The 26,298-nt window shown below is 42.9% G+C and overlaps 1 protein-coding gene across 2 annotated transcripts in view; it reads right to left on the reverse strand.

Annotated features, from left to right (window-relative positions):
- Window positions 1-778: 778 nt before the first annotated feature.
- C1QTNF7 (C1q and TNF related 7) overlaps window positions 779-26,298 on the reverse strand; it is a 59,005-nt gene continuing 33,485 nt past the window's right edge. The window contains exons 1-4 of one of the 2 annotated variants that reach the window (XM_075128027.1): window positions 9,321-9,693; window positions 7,481-7,814; window positions 5,221-5,466; window positions 779-2,010 (exon numbers count right to left, since the gene is read on the reverse strand). In XM_075128027.1, the coding sequence (XP_074984128.1) occupies window positions 1,379-2,010; window positions 5,221-5,458 (870 nt within the window). In that variant the 5' untranslated portion in view covers window positions 5,459-5,466; window positions 7,481-7,814; window positions 9,321-9,693 and the 3' untranslated portion in view covers window positions 779-1,378. Of the gene's footprint in view, window positions 2,011-5,220; window positions 5,467-7,480; window positions 7,815-9,320; window positions 9,694-26,298 lie in introns of those variants that run through there. The other variant, XM_048848834.2, reaches the window with a different exon arrangement.

The following is a 26,298-nucleotide window of genomic DNA, read 5'->3' on the forward strand; positions in this document are numbered from 1 at the left end:
GGCAAAAGGTAAAATAGTTTGTACCTTGGGGAAGTTTTAAACTAAGCTGGTAAAAGTAAGCTTAGGAGGTTTTCATGCAGGTCCCCACATCTGTACCCTAGCGTTCAGAGTGGGGAAGGAACCTTGACAATTACCAATATCTTATTTTGAAGTGTTGACACAAGAACTGGACACAGTATTCAAGAAATGGTTTCATCGGCATACAGAAGTACTACAACCTTCCTACTCCTATTTGATATTCCCCTGCTTATACATCCCAAGATCACATTAGCCCTCTTAGTCACAGCATTGCCCTGGGAGCTCATGTTCAGTTGATTATCCATCGTAGCCCAAAGTCCTTTTCAGAGTCACTACTTTCCAGGAGACAGTTCCCCATCCTACAAATGTGACCGACCTTCACACACACACACCACCGCCCCAATTTATGACACTGCATTTGTCTGTATTAAAATGTATATTGTTCAGGTAAGCCCAACTTATCATTGGATCCAAATTGCTCTGTAGAACTATCCTAATCATTATTTTTACTGTACTGATTTTTGTGTCATCTGCACACTTTGCCAGGGGTGATTTTATATCTTACATTTGGAAAGAACAGATCCCTGTGGGCCTGAACTAGAAACACCCACACTGGATGACGAGTCCCCATTTACAATTACTTTTTGAGTTCACTAAGTTAGTCAATTTTTAATCAATTTATTGAATACAGACCCTTGGTTCTGGTCTCCTTTTAATTAATGTAATTGAGCCAGATTCTCAGCTGGTGTAAATCTGCCTGGCTCCATTCAGAAGTCACCTGGCTCTATATGTCTTTTGTTAGTGTTGGTATGTGACTGAAGTGAAGTAATGGTCTTTCCAAGGTCCATCACTCTCAAATGGCCATTACTGTATTATTTCATTCTACTTTCTAAATTTCTTATCACATGTATCTCTTAAATAGTTACCTCCCTAGAATGACCAAGGCTGTTAGTGATGTCAGGCATTCAATTTTCCTTTAATAACAAATACAAAGTATCCAGAGGTTTAATAAGTCAATATCACTCTATCAGTCACTTCACAACTCAATATATTTTTATATAAAATTTGATGTACATTATCTTAAATTTGTTTAAATATTATTATAAACATAATCTTTAAGAGGATGCAGGTCTGGAGTGACAGTCATTCATTAGTATATTATTAATTTTATTATCCCTGCTCTTTGGTAAAATGTCCTGCATAGAGGCTGGAAACCTTCTTCCACATTCGATTTGTGGTCCCATCAAAACAAAAATAAAATTGCAGTTCATATCATTATTGTTTTGTCTCCTATACACTCCAAATCAAATCCTGTGTCAGATTGTCTAGTTTGTTTGGAGAAGTTTTGACATCTCCCATATCACAGTTCATCGTCATCAGATAAGGCATCGAGATAATCTGTATCAACATATAAGAGAAATCCAGAAAACAAACTGTCTGACCAAGTGGGATCTGCAAAGAGACCATTTTGGTCAGTGTAGAAGATCTCAAGCCACACTTCATCTTCTGCCTGAAGATAGATCACCGTGGATCCAGAAGCTACGTCATGGTTTCCTGTGTTAGCGTCAAATGTCTTTATTCGGTATTTCCCATTATGAACCAGCCCAATTGCAAGATGCTTATTTGCTAAGGTGATCTCATAAGAGAAGTAATAAATCCCTGGAAAAGCACATATAAATTTCCCCGTGGAAGGACTGTAATGCTCACCCTCATTGAAAAGGACTTTATTGAATATGATTGGTAATCTTTCTTCTGGGTAGCTCGTGGTGATGCCAACAGAAAAGGCAGATTTCAGCACTATCCTTCCACACTTACAGATCCCTGGTACACCTCGTTCTCCTCGTTCTCCTTTATCTCCCTTAGGCCCAGGTGGTCCAGCGGGACCCACTTCGCCTTTGGCACCAACCAATCCTGTAGGTCCTTTTTTACCAGACTGTCCTGGGTCTCCTTTATCTCCAGTTGTTCCTAAAGGTCCAGTCTTGCCTCTTAAACCTTGAAAAACATTTTATATTAGTTAATTATTACATACACAATCTCTTTTGTAGGTGGCAAAGCAAATGATTCCATGAGCTCCTGGATATGTTTGAACAAAATTAAATATATAATTAAACTGGTTTGGTGTAATCCTTGTCAGATTTTCAAAAACACCCCACACTTAGAATGGAATTTGAGATTTAAAAAACATGTCTATTTTTGTTTTTGTGTGCACTGACAATGCATAAAATTCATCACATGTCAAACAAGGGTGAGACGTTATATTAATACTAAGGACCTTAATCTGGCATTTATTTATTTAAAGGTAAAACTCCATTTATTCTTAATGGAAGTTCTGTGTGCAGAACAATGACAGGATATAGCCATAAGAGCTTGAAAATTCTATTAGTAAGTTATGTCACTATTGACAAGAAATAGCTTATATTTTTTAGACTGGAAATTCTTTAAAACTTCCAGTTACTGTATGGCAGAGGTCCCGGCGTGCCCCCAGCAGGGAGTGGAGGAACATCTGAGATGGCATGGCGGGACCCAGGCCAGCCCCCACGAGATGGGAGGAAGGAGGGAGCACCACCCAGCCTCCTCCCCGCCTCCAGCTCTGTTCTGGTCCCATCTCCAGACACATTGATGGCTCCTGGCCTGGTGCCCAGTCCAGTCCTCAGCATGGCTCTGCTCCCAGCTCCATTCCAGCCCACAGCCTAGGCTGTTGGCCACGGCTCCATTCCTGGCCTGGGGCTGAGGCTGGGGGCCAGGCCAGGAGCAGAGCTGCATCTGGCCATGGGCCCGGCTGCCGGCCCTCACCATAGCCTGGCTGCAGCTCTACTCCAGCCTCTCCCACCCTGCCCCCAAGCCACGGCTCCGCTCCTGGCTCTGGGGTGGGTATGGGGGGTGTGACCCTCAAAAGTCTGGGGACCGCTGCTATATGGCATAGACATTTGACAACCAAAGTATTAAACAGTACCTCTCAACTGAACTCAATCTATTAAACTGTACTTTTCTTATGTCTATATAATATTATACGTATTATACTATAATAGTTACCTATGTTTTCAAAGATGCCAGAAGGGACCACTGCGATCATCTATTCTGACCCCCTGTATAGCACAGGCCATAAAAAAAAACAAATTCCTAGAACAGATCTTTTAGAAAAACATCCAATTTTGATTTAAAAATTGTCAGTGAGGAAGAATCCACCACAACCCTTGGTATATTGTTCCAATGGTTAATTACTTTCATTGTTAAAGTATTATGCCTTATTTCCAGTCTGAATTTATCTCGCTTCAACTTCCAGCCATTGGATCATGTTATACCTTTCTCTGCTAGATTGAAGAGCTCATTATCAAATATTTGTTTCCCATGTAGATACTTAGAGTCTGTAATCAAGTCATCCCTTAACCTTCTGTTAAGCAAATAGATTGGGCTACAGAGTCTATCGCTATAAGGGATGTTTTTTAACCCTTTAATCCTGGTGACTCTTCTCTGCACCAGAATTTATCAGCATCCTTCTTGAATTGTGGGCATCAGAACTGGACACAATATTCCAACAGCACTTACACCAGGGTCAAATATCGAGATAAAAATAACCTCTCTACTTCTACTCGAGAGTCTCCTATTTATGCATTCCACTATCGCATTAGCCCTTTTGGAAACAGCACCTCAGTGAGAGCTCATGTTCAACTGATTTTCCACCATGACCCCCCAAATCTTTTTTAGAGTCACTGCTTCCCAGGACAGAGTTCTCCATCCTGCAAGAATGGTCTACATTCTTTGTTACTAGATTTACATTTAGCCATATTAAAAATACATATTGTTTGCTTGCACCCAGCTTACTAAATGATCTAGATCACTCTATATCAGTGACCTGTCCTCTTTCTTGTTTACCATTCCCTCAACTTGTGTCACTGCAAACTTTATCAGTGATGATTTTGTTTTCGTCTAGAACATTGACAAAAATATTAAATAGTGTAAGGCCAAGAACCAATCCCTTCAGGACCCCATTAGAAACACATCTGCTCATTGATGAATTTTTAATCCATTTAATGTGTGCCTCGTTAATTTTATATTGTTCCATTTTTTAAAATCAAAATCTCATGAGGGATGTCTCCAAAACAAAGGATGACCTTATGTAACAAATAAGAAGCAATACCACCACAAATGTGGTGAGATTTTATATCAAAATTTAAAAAACAAATATTGAAAAATGATTTAAAGCAACAAGAAAAGGGGTAATGGTGGGACAAGTTTTGGAGTGATTCAGTAATAAAGAAAATTGTACATTAATATTGACCATGTCCTTTGGCTGACCAGGGATGTTTTAGAAACAAATAGGGTAGGAAGTTTTTAAAAGGGTGCATGCATTTTGAGGAACATGAATTACACATAATAATTTACTATTTGTAACTATGAAAACTTTTTTTTCTCACACACACACACACTCTCCTTTCCTCTTATCTTCCACACATTGTTTGCCCCTATTACTTATTGTGTTGTGTGTTCATTTAGGCCCGGATCTTGCAAACAGTCCATCCACATGAGTAACTTTATACAGGTGAGTGGACCCCCCAAAATTAAACATGTTAAGGTCTGGAAGTACTTAATTAGGGCGCACACACACAAAAAACCCAGAATATCTAATGTGTCTTTAACATTCAGTTTAATCTAATCTGGAACTACAAAACTATGATACGCTAATCTTAATTGAATGGTTATTAAATGGTATCATTTCAGGATGAAGTTAATGTCGCTTGGGTGCACTAACTATTTATTTTCTTAACTTGTTTGGATTTCTTTTAAGTTTCACCTTAAGTCTGAATTTCCTGTGCTTATAATTGTTTTTGGGATAATTACAACATCTGTAATGTTTTAACTTTAAGTTACTGATAGATAATCTCAACCTTAACTCCACCTTAACATTTTTAATTTTTTTTCAGCTAAATGAATAATAAATTGTAAATTATAATAAATAATAATAATGAAGTTTCACCCTGGAGATTCAGTGTTCTTGTTTTATGAGTTTAAATCTGATATAAGTTGTCATTTTTTGTTACATACATACATAACAGTATCTTACATTTATATTTGCTAGTATTTTATACTCAGGAAGTCACTGATAAATAAAATTTAAAAAAATACAGTAAGTTCCAGGAGAAGATCCTGGTTGTTGGTTTCTTTGTTTTGTTTTTTCCATTAGTTAGCACAAATATTCAATACCTGCATTCCCTTTTTCACCCCTTTCTCCTTTCCTGCCATCTCTACCATCTCTTCCTGGAAGACCAATACGCCCATGGGGCCCTGGTGATCCAATAGCTCCAGGGAGACCTGCAGGGCCCGGCAAGCCAGGAATGCTACAAATATATCTCGTGTAGTAATTTTCTCCTTTGAGCTGGTTGTGAAGAGATTGTCCGCTTGTATAGATGGCAAAACTTGTAATGTAAAGCAATGCAAACATCCTTGGCTCTGGAAAAAATACATATGTACAGACCATGAATGCATATCTTGTCATTAAAGCCTTCAGATGGTTTTGATTTAGACTATAGGCATATATACTTCACACTTTTAAAATCCTAAACATAATATGGATTGAGCCAATACAGGGCAGCACACTGAACTAGCAATGCTGTAGTGGCCCCACCAGTTTCTGAAGAATTTAAAGATTTCATTTAATTTTCAAGCCTTCTTTATGTAAAGAAAAATCTTCCACATCTGAATGATGCAGTGTGTCACACTGAGACTACAGACAGATAAAAACAATATCCTTAAAAGAGGTGTGAAGTCAGTTAAGAAAATGGGAATTTAACTCTGAATCCTCATGTTTACAGTACAGTTAACTATTTCACTGTGGTAACTGAGGAAGAATCAGCCAGCTACTCTGGGATTGTGAGTCAAGTCTGAATAGAATAGACTGTTCACACTTTTCTCCAGTCTGCTTCTGAATGGGATACAAACTGATCTACATTGCATAGTCTCCCAACATGCTTTCACAAGAGTATTCTGGTTTTTATTAGTTGTCGGTCTTCATGATTAAATAATCAGAGATTTTTAAATTTGTGCCTTTTGGTTTTATAATATACCATATGATGAAAGAAGAAACAGCTTACAATAGTAACCTGCTGCCAAGAACTTGCAGTTCCTTACATACAACAATGTCCTAAATCAGTGTTACCCACGATTGACTGGCCTGAAACTAGTGTGAGTTGTGATTCTGGAAATAGAGTTGTATTTTTTCTATTTCAGTGTCCAGATCAGAGTATTTATGTGGAATTATCTATCTCTGCAGTGCTAATTTATAGCTTATAAGAAAATCACAGTTTCTGGCAAAAAAAGGAAATGGAATGACGGAATCAAAGAAATCCATTTATATGCTATCTATGGCTTTATTATAATGAAACACTCAGGCAAATTGCACAAAGAATCAGACTACTTCCCCAGAGAATCCACATCTCACTCACTTCTCTCCACAATATCTAGGCACCCTATTGGTCATACTAGTTCGTCATGTGATAATTTATTTGTAAAACCAGAGCCATTTACAGTCCTTTATAATTCATGAGTTTCCATTTGGTGTATAGCAGGCCCGTATCAGCTCCTTTGGGAAAAAAACTTTTTCACTGAGTCACCAGATAAATACAAATTTTACTATGCATCTTAGTTATTTTACCAAATATAAATGAAATGGAATGGCAATGGAGAGAGAGAGAGAGAGAATTTGGTCAGGTGGTAGTGGAGACTGACAAAAGAACCAAATACAATGTGTTTTGAGCAAAAGAGAAATGCTCCAGATCCTTTAGGGCTATTGTGTCACTTGATTGTCATACACAATCCCGTACCAAAAATGACAAGGAGACTGTACTAATAACTTTATTGAAATTTGATAGGCACCTACAGTATGGGTCAGCCATTGCAGACACAATTGATCTCTAACAATTGGGTTAAGAGATAGGTGCTTATTGCAAGAGCAATAAGTGACAACTGCTGATGGTAGTTAGCAACCAACACTTGAGACTTTGGATGAAATTTTGTTCTGATTTCTACCACTTGCAGCCCTACTGAAGTTACCAGAACCATACAGGGTCTAAATCAGGGAAGAATATGACCCTTTGCATTTAAGAGCAAGGTATAAATATGAGCGGGCTTTCTTTTATGTTTGAGAGCAGCTGGATAAAAAGGAACAACTTTGCTTGTCCAATTCCCAGAGCTACATGACCAATGCATCCTCAGCATGTAGAACTAAAGAAGCCCATGAGACGACAGAGTGGCGGCTTTGGGAGTGCACGCACAGCATCTCTAGAGGGCGAGGGTAAAAAAAAGCAGTTACAGAATGGCAAATGAGTATTTGGGGACAGTACAAATAAACGTGTGTGTAACGAATTGGCGAGAATGTATGTATGCTACTGCTCTGTACTGGATGGAATCAGAACTGGCTAACTGTGCTTTAGTCCCTTTACTGTTGACAGCTAATAGAGAGACTCACCTTTAGTTTAAGTGATTGGTTCTTGTAATTTTGGAAGGAACACAGGACGACTAGAGTGTTTGATCACAGCTGTTTTACTAGAGTACTAAAATTGGAACTAAATCCGTGAGTTAGAAGATGCACTTTGCTTTTCATATCTGGTATCCCTCTTCCAAAGAACACATATTTGTTAATAATTTAGATTAGGAAATGATGTCAGTCATCTGTGCCAAATAATTTCTGTTCCATCAAGGAAACAAACTTCAGGAGTCCACTCTTTCTGCATATCTTCGAAGCCAGAACAAGTGTAACGTTTGGGTGGGCTAGAGTTCACTTCATTTCCCGTCTCCAGTACCTTAAACAAAACAAAACAAAAACAAAACAAAACCAACTTCCACAGAAAGTAGCTAGAGACCCAGAGTTCAGTCTCTAAGGATTTTCAGCAAGGATCGTACAGGGTCAACCTTCCAACATCCAGGTCCCAAAAGGAACTAAAGAAATGAATTTAATTAAATACCTTTATAAAATCTTATGATAAAGAATAATAACCTAATTTTTATAGCATGACATGGCTATTTTATAATCTACAGACATTACCTTCACAGTTATACATAAACATAAATTAAAAAAAACAAATTTAAATCTGAACAGTTCAGTCCCCACAGAAATACAGCGAGAAGAAATTGAAAGTTCCTGAAAGCTTAGGTTTTGTTCATCTAAGTCTCAGGGCTTGGTTACACTTGTGAGTTAGAGCACATTAAAGCAGCCCCAGGCGCCCTAGCTCACTACCTGTCCACACTGGCAAGGCACATAGAACGTGCTGACTCCACGGCTACAGCGCTCCTGGTACTCCACCTTGATGAGAAGATTAACGTTTGTTGCGCCTTGGCTGAAATGCCTGAGCATCAGTGTGAACGAGGTGTTGCATTACTGAGCTCTGATCAGCCTCTGGAAACATCCCATAATCCCCTTAAGTCAAGTGGCCACTCTTGTCATTGTTTTGAACTTGCTGTAGGAATGTGGATATGCCCTTTGAAAGCTCCGTTTCTGACAGCCGGCTGCTTATCTGCTCCGAGACAAGCAACCATTACTGTGAAATGCTGTGTGTGTGAGAGAGAGGCGGGGGAGGAGGGGAGTCTGCTGCTGTCTGAACTTACAAGACAGTAAGCTGACATGCTCTTAGCCCCCCAAAAACCCACTCTCTCTCCCCCCACATACACACAACATACTCCCTGTCACACTCCACTCCACCCCCCCCCCATTTGAAAAACACGTGGCAGCCACTTGCATGCTGGGATAGCTATCACAATGCACTGCTCTCTGTGGCTGTTGCAAGGACTGCTGATGTGGCCACACCAATGCTCCTGTAGCTGTCAGTGTGGGCAGACTGCAGCGCTTTCCCTACTGCGCTCTCCGAAGGCTAGTTTAACTCAAAGTGCTCTACATCTGCAAGTGTTGGCATGCCCTCAGTTAGAGTCTTTGATCAACAAATCTACACAGTCTGCTGAGTCTAAAACAACATCTTTCCTCCACGTGCTTGTAGGAATCTCTTCCGCTGCTGAAACCACTGATAGCCAGTCAGCTAACTGATTAAATCTATACACTTAAGTGAGTGCTTGGTTAAAGAAAACCCTGTTACAAAAAAATAGAAAACTGAGAATAGCAAAACTGAAATGACTTTTTCCCCATTTCTACATTTAAAGAAAAGTTGGTGATTCAGACTAGTTGAGACAATTTAACTAGAACAGTTTGGCTAAAATCAAGACATTCAAAGCATACAATTAAAATAGAAGTTATTTTTCCCTCCCTATAATTAGCATTGCCCATGCTTCCCTGTTAGAGGGTTAACAATATCACTAACCTGCTGCAAAATGCTTCAGAGTTAGGGACAACAGCCGGCTTCCTGCTCCTGGGCTTAGCTTCTCCCAACTCACCCAGGGCACATAGCCTTTTGCAAAGCAGCTGCCCCTACTGCTTGCCCTCATGGAGTCTGACCCCAGCAACAGGGAACCTATTGGAGCATACCCAAAACTACCGCACCCAATTCCAGAAGCTTCTGGATGTGGAGTGCTTAATCTGCCTAGCAACAATGACCTAGACACAGCTCACTCCCACCTCCCCACCGAAAGGGTCTCTTAAAGAGATATCTCCATATTAGGCACATGGGTTACACAAGCACACAGTGTTAATGATAACCCCTTTCATCCCAATGTGGGGTTCATATACCCCATCATACAGACACAGGAACAGACAAACTGAAGCAAGACTTAGAGATGGACACTCTGGACAAGCATGGTGTATGACCCTGGAAAAATCTAGAGAGGGGGCTTCTGGGTCTCGTGCTGGCTGAAAAGGGGTTGTAAGGAAAGAAATTCTCTCCTTTTGGCTTTGGTTTCTCCTGCATTTGGAGAAGCAGAACTTTGTACATTCCTAGTAAATAAACAAGACTGTATCAAAGAAAATACCAGACTCTATTGTCAATTTATACTCTCAACTGGAACACCCTCAGGGTTCCGAACACTGACTATTCGCTCAGGTCAAAAGGGATTAACAGTATTTTACACTACTCACAAATTGTGTCACAAAAATTTTGCATAGGCATCGCTGTTCTACATTATAGAATATGTTGGAATAGAAAGTTGGAGGTTTGCACAGGATGCAGTTGAGGCTTCTGGCAGTTTAGCATTCTAGCTTGCAAGAGGCAGCAGAAGTGTGATGATCTCTATCCATGCACTGACAATTGAACCAGGGACCTCCGCTGCTGAAAGCATGAGACTCTACAGCTATAGGATCCAGACTCCAGAGCTGGGCACTGTAACAGACTTGCATGCTCTATGAATCAGACACAGTGGGAAATGTGCAATACACACAGACCAGTAGATTACAGAAGCTCTGCATTTTCTCTTTACTTCCGCCTTGTGTAATAAGGGGAGAGGTGACCTGAAACTTTTTGGATAGAATGAACTTTTGTTTCCCACCCCAATAATGCCCCAATATCCCCAAAGATATCTGCCACTAAAGATAACAGATAGGCACAGTAGGTAAATCTTTCTGAGAAAGTGATCCGTAATGGCAGTTAACAATGCTGACATTTAAACTCTCATCCATGCTTCAGTACACTTTTTTTTTAAAAAGAATGAAAGTGTATTCTGCAGCCAGATTCCGTGACTGTGTGTCCAATTCCATGGCCATGGACACATGGAAAACATGGAACATAAAATCAATTTGCCCATGGTTTCACTGTGCGTGGTTTGAGGAGCATCAAGGTGGGGTTCATTTTAGTTTTCAGTCTGACTCCAAACAATCTGGCTCTTTCTGGTCCCAGCTATTTTGCTAAAAGCTGCCCGACAAGCTGTTCTGGATCCCTGCTGTGAGCTAGGCTGACTCTCTATGTTGGCCTCGATTGCCTCGTGTATTTGTAATATTTGGGCCGGCACACATGGACAGTTATTTTACTGCCAACACATACAAAAAATTAAATCATGCTGTCTTTTTGTGCTTTTTTGTTCCTGACACCAAAAAGCTCAGAATCTAGGAAAGTCACTCATGCAATTTGCAGCAGCCTTGTGGGGAAAATGAAAGTGTCTTACAAAAAAGAATGTTCATTATCTAACACTAGACAACTCATGACACAAGTATGTGTCTGAAAAGAGCTGCTTCTGAAGGGTTTCCTTCACCTTTCCAAAAACAGAGATAGTGCAGATCGCCAGAGCAGAGCTCTAGGATGCCCCTCAGTTTGCAGGTTTAATGACATATCTGGGGCCCAGGTTTACAAAGGTGTTTAGGTACCAAAAGATACAGACAGGCACCTAATGGAATTTACAAAAGTGAGTTAGGCAGATAACTCCCATTGCCTTCTTTTACTTCAGACTGGCTTGATCCTTTCAGGTTTCCCATAATCACTTTTCTATACTCTTGCCAGAGTCCATCAGATTGAGGGCCCCTGCACTAGAACATTCTTCCTTACCAAACAAGATACATTTATAATCCTAGCCATAATGTCACAAATGGGGCAGAAGGGGATAATACGGTCAAGGAAAGGGAAGGGGAGCAAGGGAGATAGAGGTAGAGGGCAGGAAAGAGAACGTGGCAGAGCCTGAAAGGCATAGGAAGAGACAAAAGACCAAAAGTAATAGAAAATGCATGTGTGTGAGTGTGAGTCACTCACACACAAGGGCTGACTTTCCACTGCTTTACTTCTTGTGCCACAGTACCACACCCGTGCATAACAAGAGCAAATACGTGTGTATGTAACCCTTCTGCCCGTCAGAGTTGGGAGCAACAAGGGCCGGGTTCAGTATCTAGGGGTTCCATTTCAATAACATAATGCAAAACCAGCTCGAGCCCCCACCCAGTGACTTGGGACAATTACATACCATCCCCCTGCGCGCCTCTTAAGAGGCAATACTTCCCCTCTTGCAAGCGCAGAGTCTGAGTGTAGCAAAAGCCTTTTAATAAAGGAGGTAAACAATACGGCATTATGTTGGAGAAACACCACAAACAGGATTCATAACACAAACCATGAGCAAAAGACCCATCCCCAATTAAGTTTGGCACTATCCTTTTCCCCTCAGAGTCTTAAGTCCAGCAACCCAAAAGTCACCCCTCCCACAGTTCCTATTCTAGGTCAGTGCAGCCCCAAAAGTTTAGAAGTTCATCTGCAGAGTTTACCTCCGAGCCTGGGTGGAAGTAGGGGGAGGTATGGTGGCATCTTACATGCTCTAGTGCTTGGGTCAATGACTAATTGCCATGCCTCTCCATGGGGTTCTGCTGCAGTCTTCATCACCAGCTACGCCTCTCCACCAGCCACCCTGCTGGCTACTCCTCTCCGCCAGTCATCCTGCTAGCCACTCACCAATATGCCTTCAACCCCTCCACTTAACACAGCAATTTCAGCTCTGAGTAACTTCAGCTCTTTAGTGATTTCAGCTGCTAGTAGGGGAGGGCCCAGTACTAGCACAAGCAGAACCATAGCCCAAAGTAGATCTAATGCTTAGACCTAGGAATCAGTGATTCCAGCTCTACAGCATAGGACAAGACTTCTAATTGAGTCAAACACAGCTCTGTTATTACACAGTGGAAAGACAGAAAGGAGTCAAAATAGTGTTTGGGGCCCTCAGGAGGAACCCCACACTACCAAGTACATATACCTGTTCCCAGTCTCTCTGAGTTCACTGGGCTTTGGAACCCAAGCCCCTTGCCTAGCGAGTGCTACTTAGTTGAGGGTGAGTCCCTCCACCATAAAATGCCAAGTACATTTCTACCGTCCTTGATTCCATAACCAGGATAACAACACTTTATTACTCCTACCCCAATAACAAAGAGACTGGGGATCCTACAGCAGCCAAACTGACTATTTAGGCAAGCAGTCCCATCATGCTAGGTGGGTGGGTGTGCCCATGCAAATGAGATCACCCCCTGAAGTCCTTTTCCACAACTCACCACCAGATGTCAGGGTAGAGCTCATTCTGACTCTGCTTACATGTAAGATGCTTCTCTAACAACCGGGTTGCATTTTGTACTCACTTTGCATAGGTACAAATGCGGCAGGGCAGAAAGGGAAGCAGGCTGTGCATATAAGGCAGGGAGGAAGTGGGGGATTTCCTTGCTGAATGTATCCCTATCTCCAATATTGCTCACCTCCTATTCCTGTCATGATGGAGGTTATTAGAATGTAGAGACTTCTGAAGAGTTATTTTTTCCCCATTTGCCTTTGGAAGGCACCAAATACCAACATTTTAAAATAAAAAAATACCAGGAAAGGATACTCCCAGACCCCATAGAAGGGATTTATTCTCCCCCTTACAAATTATTCAGTTCTGGAGGCTGATCAAATGGTATCACCCAGGCCACTATGTGTGTGCTAAAAAATCTCTCAAAAATGAACATCTAGCCAGAGACCTATGCCCTCATTTCAGCCACAGCAAAGATGGAAGGGGATAGGAAACCATTCTGATGAAGTATGTTGATAAATTGGAGAGTGTTCAGCGAAGAGTCACAAGAATGATTAAAGAATTCGAAAACATGTTTTATAGTGACAGACTCAAGGAGCTCAATCTATTTAGCTTAACAAAGAGAAGGCTAAAGGTTGACTTGATCACAGTCTACAAGTATCTACATGGGGAACAAATATTTAATAATGGGCTCTTCAATCTAGCAAAGGAAGGTATAATACAATCCAGTGGCTGGAAGTTGAAGTAGACAAATTCAGACTGGAAATAAGGCATGGCTTTTTAACGGTGAGAGTAGTTAACCACTGGAACAATTTGCGAAGGGTCATGATGGATTCTCCATCACTGACAATTTTTAAAGGAAAATTGGATGGCTTTTCTAAAAGATCAGCTCTAGGAATTATTTTGAGGAAGTTCTATGGTCTGTGTGATACAGGAGATCAGATTATATTATCACAATTGTCCCTTCTGGTCTTAGAATTTATGAATCTATGATTAAACTGAGAAGTGTTTGACTAAGGAAGAGGTCACCCCCAGGTTTAAGACCTTTGAGAATCATTGGTCTGGTGAACTCAGTATGGAACTAGGAGCCAGAAACAGCTACTGACTGGCTCTTTGGCCACTTACCTTCTCTGACCCACACTAGGGCTTTGTCTACACTAGAAAGGATTTCCTGGTATAACTACGGTGCAACCCCTCCTAGTGGAGACATACCTTATACAGGCAAAACAGTTCCCCAAGCAAAAGCATTTATACAAAAGAACTTTTTTGCTGGTATAACTGGTACAATACTGGGGCTTTTGTTGGTATCATTATGTCAGCTAGGAGTGTGATTTTTTCCAAACAGGTCCCTGACATAGCTATCTGCTGCCAAAACTGTTTAAGTGTAGACCCGGCCGAGGGACTCTTTATGCTTCTCTGGTATCATAAAAAAGCTGTAAATCTGACCCAAAGGGATAGCTGGAGATTTTTCTGCATTGGCAAATTCACAACTAATGTAGAGTTGGCATAGCTGGCCCTTGAGGGTATGTGCACACTGCAATTAAAAACCCACAGCTGGCCTTTGCCTGCTGATTCAGGTTTGGGAGGCTTGGGCTAAGGGGCTGTTTAATTCTGGTGTAGATGTTTGGGCTTGGGCTGGAAGCTGGGCTCTGAGACCCTATGAGGGAAGAAGAGTCCCAGAGCCCAGGCTCCAGCCTGAATGTCTACACCAAAATTAAAAATTTCCTTAGCTTGAGCCCCATGAGCCTGAGTCAGCTGCCATGGGCTATCCTCAGGGGTCTAATAGCAATGTAGACACACCCTTAGTTCCCTAGTTCAGGGGGAGGTTGCAAATAGATGCATTTCAGCCCCAGGCAGATTGGGAGCCCCAGGCAGCTGCACCACATGGACCTTTAAACACAGCTGAGGATCTAGTCCGCTATGCCTTAGTTTACCTAGCTACAGAACTAGGACAAATACTTGTGTAACCCAAGGCTGTTGTAGGTTAACTCATTAATATTTGTGCAACACTTTGAAGATATAAAACACTCTACAACTGATAAGTAATATTCTTACTGATTAATCTGATGGTATCATCTTAAACCAAGCTTGATTTTTTTAAATCTTTCCCTCAGGTTGACATTTTATGTCAGAATTGAATGGTGGGAATTTTCAAAAGTGCTTGACACTGGACTTACCTATGCTTCCAAGAATGGCAAAGCTTCCTTTGACATCAATGAGAAGAGAGAGTTAGACCAGTACTGAGGACTTTTTAAATCCCATTCTAAGCAAAGACTATCCAATTGTCTTGCTGAAACTCCCAGAACTCTGTATGAGAACTCTCAAAATGTGTATTACAAAACGCATGACAATGCATTTCAAAACAGATATTGCCAAAGAAAATGGGTGTTGTGGAAGAAAAAATTTCTGGGTAAGAAGGAATCTTTACACTGTTAAGAGTTGTGGATAAAATTTTATGAAGAGCCTAAAGGGAGCCGAAGTCCCCATTTTCAAACATGATTTAGACACTTAGAAGCCTACGTTTTATTGCTAGTCTTAAGTGCCAAAGTCACTTTATAAATTGGGACTTAGGCTCCCAAGTCATTTAGGTGCTTTTGAAAATTTTACCCTGTAACACTAACTGAAGTGTTCTGAGATGTTGATCTCAGATGTCCCAGTCACAATACCCACCTGCGGAAGTGAAGAAACAGATTGATAGAGCCAGAAGAGTTCCCAGAAGTCTCCTACTACAGGACAGGCCTAACAAAGAAAATAACAGAACGCCACTAGCCGTCACCTTCAGCCCCCAACTAAAACCCCTCCAACACATTATTAAGGATCTACAACCTATCCTGAAGGATGACCCAACACTCTCACAAATCTTGGGAGACAGGCCAGTCCTTGCCTACAGACAGCCCCCCAACCTGAAGCAAATACTCACCAGCAACCACCCACCACACAACAAAAACACTAACCCAGGAACCTATCCTTGCAAAAAAGCCCGTTGCCAACTGTGCCCACACATCTATTCAGGGAACACCATCACAGGGCCTAATAACATCAGCCACACTATCAGAAGCTCGTTCACCTGCACATCCACCAATGTGATATATGCCATCATGTGCCAGCAATGCCCCTCTGCCATGTACATTGGTCAAACTGGACAGTCTCTACGTAAAAGAATAAATGGACACAAATCAGATGTCAAGAATTATAACATTCATAAACCAGTCAGAGAACACTTCAATCTCTCTGGTCACGTGATTACAGACATGAAAGTTGTGATATTACAACAAAAAAACTTCAAATCCAGACTCCAGCGAGAAACTGTTGAATTGGAATTAATTTGCAAATTGGATACAATCAACTTAGGCTTGAATAGAGACTGGGAGTGGCTAAGTCATTATGCAAGGTAACCTATTTCTCCTTTTTTTTCCTACCCCCCCTAGACGTTCTTGTTAAACCCTGGATTTGTGCTGGAAATGGCCCACCTTGATTATCATGCACATTGTAAGGAGAGTGATCACTTTAGATAAGCTATTAGCAGCAGGAGAGTGGGGTGGGAGGAGGTATTTTTTCATGCTTTGTGTGTATATAAAAAGATCTTCTACACTTTCCACAGTATGCATCTGATGAAGCGAGCTGTAGCTCACGGAAGCTTATGCTCAAATAAATTGGTTAGTGTCTAAGGTGCCACAAGTCCTCCTTTTCTTTTTGTGAATACAGACTAACACGGCTGTTACTCTGAAACCAGTCACAAGTCTGTTACAGATCAAGGGTTAGAGCCTGATCTTATTTAGACAAGTGTAACTGTAATAGCTCTATTAACTTCAATAGTGTTTTTCTGGATTTGCAGCTGTGTCACTAAGGAGATAAAAATCTAGCCCCAAAGCTTTATGTATAGTTCCCAGATTGTCTGGTATAGTGGACATTCTGGGTCAAATTCTACATACTCTTAAACACCAGAGACAAAGTAGTACATCAGTACAAGTCTGGAGTAACTCCATTTATTTCAGTAGAATCACCCCAGATTTACCCTGGTATAATAGAGAACAGAATCTGGCCTGGTACATGCTGTATGTAATCGTTATGGCTCATGTCAAATTCTTAAGGTAACAGCCAGAAAGATATAAAAATAGAATTAAATCTACGTAATGTCTGCTTTTTGATAATAGCAGGATTTTTAACTACGTCAGCTTTAACAAGCTGCTTAAATAATGCATCTTCCTGAATGAAATCATACCTTTGAATAACATCATGACTTTCAATGAGGCTGACCTCTGTGTCTATGAAACTGAAGTTAAAGAACACTTGTGTTTGACAAAGATCTAGAAGCCATTTGGACTCAAACTACAATTAAAAGCTTGGAGGTGGAGGGAGGAAATATTTTTATTCAAATGAAAGACTTGAGTTTCCACATGAAAGTCAAAAGGATGATGTCTCTGCTTTTATCACACTTCTTAGAAAATCCAGCTGCACCTAGGCCTACCCTCAATTATCTCCATTTGTAGTAGGGTCTGGTCCACGTTCCAGCAGCCCAGAAGAAGAGCAATGAGCTAAGTGTGTTAGCAGGCACAATGGAATATTCCTTCTTTTTCAGGAAACCTGTCCACCTAGCTACAGCAAGCCATTCTCCAGCAGTCTCTGACTTATTACGCATTCCCTGACACAGATTTCTTAATATTAAGTAAATATATTAATTTATAATAAACACTAGTTTGTGTGTTTCTAGTTTATGGGGCCGATTTTCCATTACCTTATACTTTGTGCAGATGTTTATTCTTGTCCAAAGTGGGAGTAAAACTATACCATCCTGATCTGGGAGTGTTTTACATCCATTTTACAATGGTGGGAATAACTACATAAAGTACAAGGCAGTCTAGTCTAGTTAGGTTCTTATTCTGAACTCAGCATCATAGTATTAGCACACCTTCCAGTAGTGCACTAAGTGACATGACTGACATTTGTCATATGTGGTTTGTTCTTTTTTTCATCCACTCTCAAGGGGAGAAATGCATGTGCACTGGTGTGTTTTGTTTTAGTAGAGTTTTGGTTTGGGGGATTTTGTTTTAAATGTATATACTATGGATAATAAAACCCTAAATAGCTAACTTGCTTCTTTGACCAAGCATAAGAAGTGTTCTTGAATACTGTAGTGGTTCTGTGGCTGTCCCTCCCCATCAGGCTCAGAAGGAGGCAGGCTCAGAAGGAGGCCACCCCACCTCACTACATTTTACAATACTCAAGAGAGGAATTAGCAATCTAAGAGCTCTGGTCCTCTGGGCATAGCAGATCAATAAACCATCTAAGGGCTCTGGCCTTCTTGGCAGGGAGGAGGAATAAGCCATCTAAGGCCCAGTTCTCTGGCTGTGGAAGACAGCAGACAAATGCAGGCCATCCGGCCTATGTTAGATAGGCTGCCACCACAGGGGTGGGGCTGGCAGCAGGGGGTAGAGGGACCCACGTCTACCCTACTCCACAGGGTCCCAGCCCAGACCTAGACTTTGGCAATACAACCAGACTAATGTCTGGTATCCTAGGGCTACTTCCTATTACCCCTTCTGAGTGTACCTCTGTCTCCCCAGGGTACACAGCCAGTGACAGACCCAGTAGCTCCTCTGGGTACTGACCGACTGGCAGTCCCAGCACCTCCACTGTGTCCTTGACACTGTAGAGCTCAGTCTCTAGCACAAAGCTTGGCAAGGGACATCTGCTTCCTTCCCTGGCTGTCACACAATTGAGCTGTAGGGCCAGCCTTTTAAACTTTCTGTCCTACCCCTCTGCTTCAGGCATGGGGGGCATGGCTTGCCTGGCTCCACCCACTAGGGGCTGGAGAGTGGTTCCTTCCTGTCAGGCTCAGAGGGAGGTCACACGACCTCACTATAAGTACACATTTTAAAACTTAAAAGCCAGTTTAAAAGAGCTCCTCATTTATTCAAGCTCCTCAGTCTGGAGTTCATCTTTTCTGTGTGTGTTTATAATGTACAGACTTGGACAGAAGATAGCATTTCAAATAGACAGTGTGGCAGGGTGCTGCTAGAGAGGCCTTAATTAGCTCCTGCCACTCCAGCCCCAATCAGGGGGATTGTATTGGGGATGGGTAGATAGCCTGATGCTTGCCTCGTTAGTAGGAGCTATAAGGCTGGGAAGAAGTGAGAGCAAGGGCGGGGGCAGGTCAGAGTCTCCTAGTCTGTTGCTGGCCTGCTCTGTGGTAGGCCAAGCTGTTGTAAAAAGCCCATATATAGTTGGAAACTGGTAGTGGGGACTCGATCACAAATAAAGAGCATGGGTGTTGCACCAGCCTGTGGTGTCTCTGAGAAGAGAGGGAGAAGGGCTGAACCGAAGGGGCACGGTGTGTGCCCCGTTACATATGGGAGCTTGTCTGGGATCACAAAGCCACCGCCAGCTACCTGAGGATGGAGGGAACTGAGCAATGGCTAGCTAAACGGGAAGAGGAGCTGCAGAAAACCCTGCAGCCCTTCCAGCAGTCCCACCAGGCAGAGCGGCAGGCCTTATGCCTGGCAGGCTGAACAACAGAAGATTCTCCAGGAGTTCATCATGGAGCAGGCCAGTGTACAGCAGCAGCTCCTGCTCTGTTGGGTGAGTCCCCCGGGAGGTGATGGCAACTGTGTGCCAGGGTTGGGACTCTGTAAGATGGGCCCCGCAAATGACCCCAGCGCCTTCCTGTGTACATTTGAGGGGGTGGCCACGGGTGCAAGCAACCTGGACCCTAAGACTGGCCCCCTATCTGTCCGGCGAGGCACAGGCTACCTGTATGGCCTTAAGTGATGAACAGGCCAAAGATTATGATGCAGTGAAGGCGGCCATCCTAGACTGGATGGGACTGTCCGCGGAAAAGTACCAACAGAAATTTCGGGTGCCTGGTGGACAGGGTGTTTGCGGCCCCAAGTTTTTGCCCAGAAACTCATGGACCTGGCCATTTGGTGGCTGAGGCTGGACACTCAGACAGTGGGAGAGATTATGGACAGGGTGATCCTGGAACAATTTGTGTAGGGCCTCCGGGAGTCTGGCTCTGGAGGCACCAGCCGAATACGGTAGAGGTAGCTGTCAAACTGACTGAGGAATACACAGAGGCAGATGTTCCTCGAAAGGAGGGTCAGACAGGCTGGGACCTGGACTGGGTGAAGAAACCCCGAGAACCACCATCCCCAGGAGAAGCCTGGAGAAAAGAAAGGAGAAGAACAAGGCAGCCCCTAGTCCCCCAGGACAGTTGGTCTGCTGGTGATGTGGGCGGCCGGGACACAAAAGGTGGTAGAATCTCCTTCCTTAGAGGTTTTTAAGGTCAGGCTTGACAAAGCCCTGGCTGGGATGATTTAACTGGGAATTGGTCCTGCTTCGAGCAGGGGGTTGGACTAGATGACCTTCAGGGGTCCCTTCCAACCCTGATATTCTATGATTCTATGATTCTATGAAATGCAGAGATTGTCCAGAAATGGAGTGTGGGCTAACTGAGTTTTGTGGTTGGACGAATGGTGGAGGGAATGAGCAGGGGCAAGGACTGGCCACCATCCCCGTGCAGGTCAGGAGGAAGCCCCAGAGGGGCTTAGTGGACACGGCCTGAGACCGTTCCCTCACTCAGAGAGGGCTGGTGAAGCCCCAGTGGTTTATCCCCAGGGCAAGAATGATGCTTGAGTGCATCCACAGAGACTGGAGACCCTGTCCTGTGGCCCAGGTGCTCCTGGAGGTCGGTGGCTGGTTTGCCTGTCAATGGGTGGGGGTGATAGCGGGGTAGTGGGGACAGATTGGGGCCCCATCCCAAAGGGGAAAGGAGGCTGTGGAAGGGGACCCCCAGCAAGAAGGAAGGGGAAACCCCTATGCCCAGTGGCCCCAGGGAGACGGAGGACCCAGATCTACACAGGACAGGAGAGAAAGACCTTAGACAACCCATCGAGAGCAGGAGAGGGTGAGGGACCGAAGGAGTGTCCTATTATAGAACCCAAGGGGAAGGAGCCTGAGGACAAAAGGGGGGAGGGCCGCAAGGAATGCCTGAAGGTGGAGCCTCCAGGCAGGGAGAGCCAGACCCCCCTGGGCAGGGTAACTGCACCTGTGGCCCTGGGTGGCCAGGGCAACCCGGCTCCCCTGCCAGCCAAAAAGGGGGAGCAGCAGGGAAGATGACCATGAGGCTGCAACTGGTGTGAGGACCTGTGGATAGCAGTATACTTGTGGGGAGGTCCGTCTCAACTCAGTGCACCTTTTATGGCTGGGGGATAGATTGACCCTGGTGACCACCGAATGGGCGGCAGCGGGCCTACCCCAAGCAGCCTCCCAGGCAGGGGGAGAACGGGCTGGATCAGGCCCCCCCGGTGGTGGCTTAAGGTGGGAGGTGTGTAGCAGGGTGCTGCTAGAGAGACCTTAATCAGCTCCTGCCACTCCAGCCCCAATCTAATCCCCCTGATTGGGGCTGGATAGATAGCCTGCTGCTTTCCTGGTAACTGACCACGCCTGCCAGCCTCGTTAGCAGGAGCTATAAGGCTGGGAGGAAGTGAGAGTGGGGTAGAGCTGGAGACCGGGAGGGGAAGGTCAGGTCAGGTCAGGTCAGGTCAGGACTGGACTGGACTGGACTGAGGTGGGGGTCTCCTAGTCTGTTGCTGGCCAGGCCTGAGGTAGGCCAAGCTGCTGTAAAAAGCCTGTATATAGTTGGAAACTTGTGGTGGAGACTTGATCACAAATAAAGAGCACAGGTGTTGCACCATCCTGAGGTGTCCCTAAGTCTCTGAGAAGAGGGGGAAAAGGGCCGAACCAGAGAGGCATTGTGTGCACTCCGTTACAGACAGATTTAAATCTCAGAGAAAGAGAAGTCCAGGAAAAACGAAAAAGCTGTATCTCGCTTACATAATTATTTCTTTTCTTTTCGCACAAACATTGGAAGAAACAAAACCACATTGCTACATACAGCTCCTACAAGTCTGTAAATCTATTTGGCCATCTACCATAGTTGCAATATATCCCAAAAACTTTCACAAATCGAAGTCTGAGTGTATTAGCTTAGAAAAACAGAGTGCAAAATGGAAAGCTAAGGAAGCCATATTGAGAAGAGCACTAGTTGCCCCTGCTATATCATAACTCTAACTTTGGACATGTAATTATTATTGCATATTAGGCCTGATCCTGCACACATTTAAGTCCTATGCATAGCTCCCATTGACTTCAGTGTTGCAGGAGAAGGCTTATCCAGAGGCAAAAAGACAGTCCTGTAGTTAAAGCAAAACAGTTGATGTCGGGGCTTTGAGTTCTATTCCCAGTTCTGTCAGATGCTATTTTTTTCGTGACAATCACTTAACCTTGCCGTGCCTCAGCTTCCTCATCTGTAAGAGGATGATAACAATAATAATAATTAGTGCTGATATTACTCTGCTAATGGAGAAAAGGTGTCTTATTTCCCAAGCAGCTTTCAGATGCTCTTTGTTCTTCACTCATTGAAAGCAGCATTCAGCAACAGTTACTGCACAGTTATTCCCTATATGTAGGGCTCTGTGTTTGTCACGGAGGTCAAGGATTCTGTGACTTCCTGCAACCTCTGTGACTTCCGAGGCAGTCAGTATGGCTGACCCCAGGGCCGCCCGAGCAGTGGGGCCAGCTGCTCGGGCAGCTCTGCAGCCAGCCACACCAGCTGCTGCTGGAGCGTCCCCAGGGTTAGCCTCATCGGTCACTGTTCTCGTGGCCCCAGGCAGCTGGCCCTGGGGACTGCCCAACCAGCAGCCGATGCAGCTGGCCCCAGGGACTGCCTAAGCAGCAATCCTGGGGGTGGTGGGAGCAGCCACAGCTCCTGGCAGCAGTCCCGGGGCGGCCGAAGCAGCAGCTGGCCCTGGGGCTCCACCCCCAGTGGCGGCTGGAGTATCTGCTGGCCCTCCGGGGCTCCCTCCCCAGCTGCTAGTGCTGCGAGCTCCCCCTGGCAGTGCCCTCCCCTAAGGTTCAATCAGGGGTATTTATGGTACAAGTCATAGACAGGTCACGGGCTGTAATTTTTTTTTTCTTGCCCATGGCCTGTCCATTATTTTTACTAAAAAATACCCATGATTAAATCATAGCCTTACCAGTACATAAAGCATGAGAGGTCATGTGTAACAGCTGACAGATTTTGACTTTCTAATGGCATCACTTGTGTCAGAGTACACTGCTGAAAGCTAAACGCAGTCCTAATGCAAGTGGGCACAGCGTCACTGCAATTAAGTGATGTGCAACTCCTTACACCACGGCTGAATTTCACCTTGAAAAAGGTTTAGCTGACTTGCTGTAGTAATACTGTGGTTGTCATTTGTCATGCAGTCTAACTTGTATGAATATCTGGCTAGAATTTGTTGTGTCAGGTTCCCAATATTTCTTTATACAGGGCATCAATATTTGGTCCAGTTGACTTAACAGTTTTCAATAATCGTGTTCTGGCGCTCAAGCACACTGAGGAAGGGGTCTTTGCTGACATTTATTTGATGGTTTGGATTGATTCCCAGTAAGGCCATCATGTTGGAATGACTGTGTAGTGTCTGGAAGATTAGCAGTGTCAAAGTCTACAAATTCCTTCGAGGAAAACAGGGATTCATAGGTAAAACTCCCACAGATTCCACCAGTGGTCAATATGACTGTCAGATGGTGGATTATTGTAGTATCTTGGGTACCTACTGCAGTAATCCACAGCAGTGATAAAGTCTGTGTTAAAAAAACAAATCAGTGCCAGCTGACTGCCATGGTTTTTTTTCTTAGAAAGACAAGTAGGTGAGGTAATATCTTTCATTAGACCAACTTCTGTTGAGAGAGACAATTTTTCGAGCTTACACAAAACTCTTGGAAACCAGTTTCCCAGACTTGATGAAGAGCTCTGAATAAGTTCGAAAGCTTGTCTTTCTCACCAACAGAAGTTGGTCCAATTAAAGATATTATCTCATCCACCTTATCTCTCTAATATCCTCGTACCAACATGACTACAACAACACTGCATACAACCATGGGTCTTTTTAGGTATTTCAGTAAAACCATGAAAAGAGAGGTTAGCCCTTACAAGTTTCTTTGCACAGTTATACACACAATTAAAGGATGAAAAGAGAGGAATCAAGGCACATACAGGTTCAAGGCACATACACCTCAAGATTCCAAGCTGAGAAAAGATTTTTGCAATTTCCACTTCGATGAAAATCTACAGTGAGTGGAAAAATGTATGGACTTGCAAATGTGGCAAAAAATACTAAAAGCACTAAATAACTTTCTACTGCGTTTGTTAGAAACATCCTTTCCAGTCATAAACCTGAAGTTATAAGAAGATGAATCAAAAATATAAACCTGACAAAAAGTGAATTTCTTTACATTTGAATTCTTTCAAACCTGCCCAAGCAGCTATTCCGCCCCACCCCAAGTGCATATTTTTGTCTGGATATTTAAATTTTCACCAAGTCAAAGGTTTCCTGATTCTCACTTAGTGCCTCTTTAAAACCCTGAAGCTCATTTGGATGTGTTTTCCATCAAAGGTATTATTAAAGATTCTAAAGATCTGACTATGAATAATAGAGTTAATTTGCTCCAATATAAATTTATTCTCTGATGGCCTAAATAAACTATCGACTTAGATTTGTTCTCTAGCTGATTAGCTTTTTTCTTTGTTTTATCTTTGTCAGATATTTGCATTCCATATTGCAGAATATGGTATCTTTTGTGATTTTATTTATTGCTTTAAATACAGATTATGTACTGAATGGGATAATTACATTTATTGATGGAGAACTCTCCCCTACTCAAACCTAATAGAGGGCTTACTATTATCCTGCATATCTATTTTGCTTAGAAGTCTCATTTTCTTTCTGTAAGATACAGTGATTTATTGTGTGAGTTCTATTTTCTCTTCTTTCCTTTGAGAAAATTTAAATATATATAAACTAAAAAGTTAAAAAATAAACTAAAGTTTTATAGACCCACTAATACCTAATGGGGGGGGGGCACCGTAAAACCACATTCTATTAGGAGACAGTTCTGTTTATACAGAATCTCTCCCATGTATTTTCCTTATTCTGTTTGTTTTATTACTGGAATATTTTCATGAAAATAGGTCTAGGCAAAAGTTCATCTGTTCCTGTTGCCTATTCCTCACCTAAACCCATCGATTCCTGTGACATCATAATTGGGATGGTTGTGATGCCACAAACAGAATAATGCCATCAAATAAAATAATAGTTCTACTTTGCCTCATTTTTATATTAATCGTCCATGTTTGAAAATGTTTCTCTTCTGAAAACTGGCATTGAAGGGCTCCATGCTGTTGGCACAAATATTTCCAACATAATACATCAGACACACTCAATATACTAATAAAAAAAATTTTTTTCTAAATACTTCAAGGTCAACCCTAATTCCGAGTGTAAACTGTGCTCTTTCTACCATGTAGCATCATCACCAATAATGAAGGTTCTGCAGATCTCTGTAACCCCATTGTCTTCAGATTATGTTCCCATTTACACCTCTGCAAACCCATGTGCATTCTCATTGAAACCAAAGTATAGCAGATTAGGATTCTGTTGATGATGTGCGAGATGGAATAGAATCCAGTTGCCTCAGTCCTCATCTTTATTCTGCAGCGTTAACGTGAGTGATAAGCAGGGGAAACTTATTTTTATCACTAAAATAAGCAAGTATTACTCTGAATAAGAAAAAGAATCGATCTGTTGGGCAAAAAGCTACCATTTATATAGTTACTTTCTAGAGTAAAACTGCACTTTAAGTTAGGAGATATAGATGAAATGAGTTGGTGCTCTCATCTCACCCCATTCGTGGTGCGTACCAGTCCACATCACAAAAATCACTAATTGCAAGTAATACAACAAAAGGCATTCCCAGCTGACGACTGTCCTAAGAGAATGGAATAGGCATGGAGCTTGTTATGCTACTCCTTAGTGTATGCACAATGTGCCTCGGGTGGCCTGTGACCAGGATTCATCACTGAATTTGGTCCATTGGTTGGATCATTAGTTTGCCAGGCCAGGCACTAATGGGGAGCATGACATGAACATGGATCCGTGCCCTCCGTTACGCCACTATGTGTCGGGGCTGTCAATCCTACACCTTTCGCAAGTGGACGCCGTCCAGGTTTCTCTGCTCAGTGTCCCTATCTATATCCTCTGTTATAAACCTATGACCCTCACTCTCATTCCTGTTTTATTGTTTGTTGCCCTAGTAATTCTGTTGTCTTCCAAATTCTATAACCCTACAGCCCAGTTGAGAGGTTACTTACTGTAAAAAATCAAGCTGTGACAAGCCTCCTAGGATTCAAATAGGCCTGCAACTTTCCAGGGTTTTCTACTAGGGAGTCCCCTCTGGTCTGATTCCCTCCTTTTGACTCTATAATCTTCACTCCCATTCCCATTTTTTTCATTTTTTCTCCCCACATTTGGTTAAGTCCTGAGTCCT

Source organism: Caretta caretta, chromosome 4 (genome assembly GCF_965140235.1).
Source record: "Caretta caretta isolate rCarCar2 chromosome 4, rCarCar1.hap1, whole genome shotgun sequence".
In the NCBI taxonomy this organism is placed as follows: Eukaryota; Metazoa; Chordata; order Testudines; family Cheloniidae; genus Caretta; species Caretta caretta.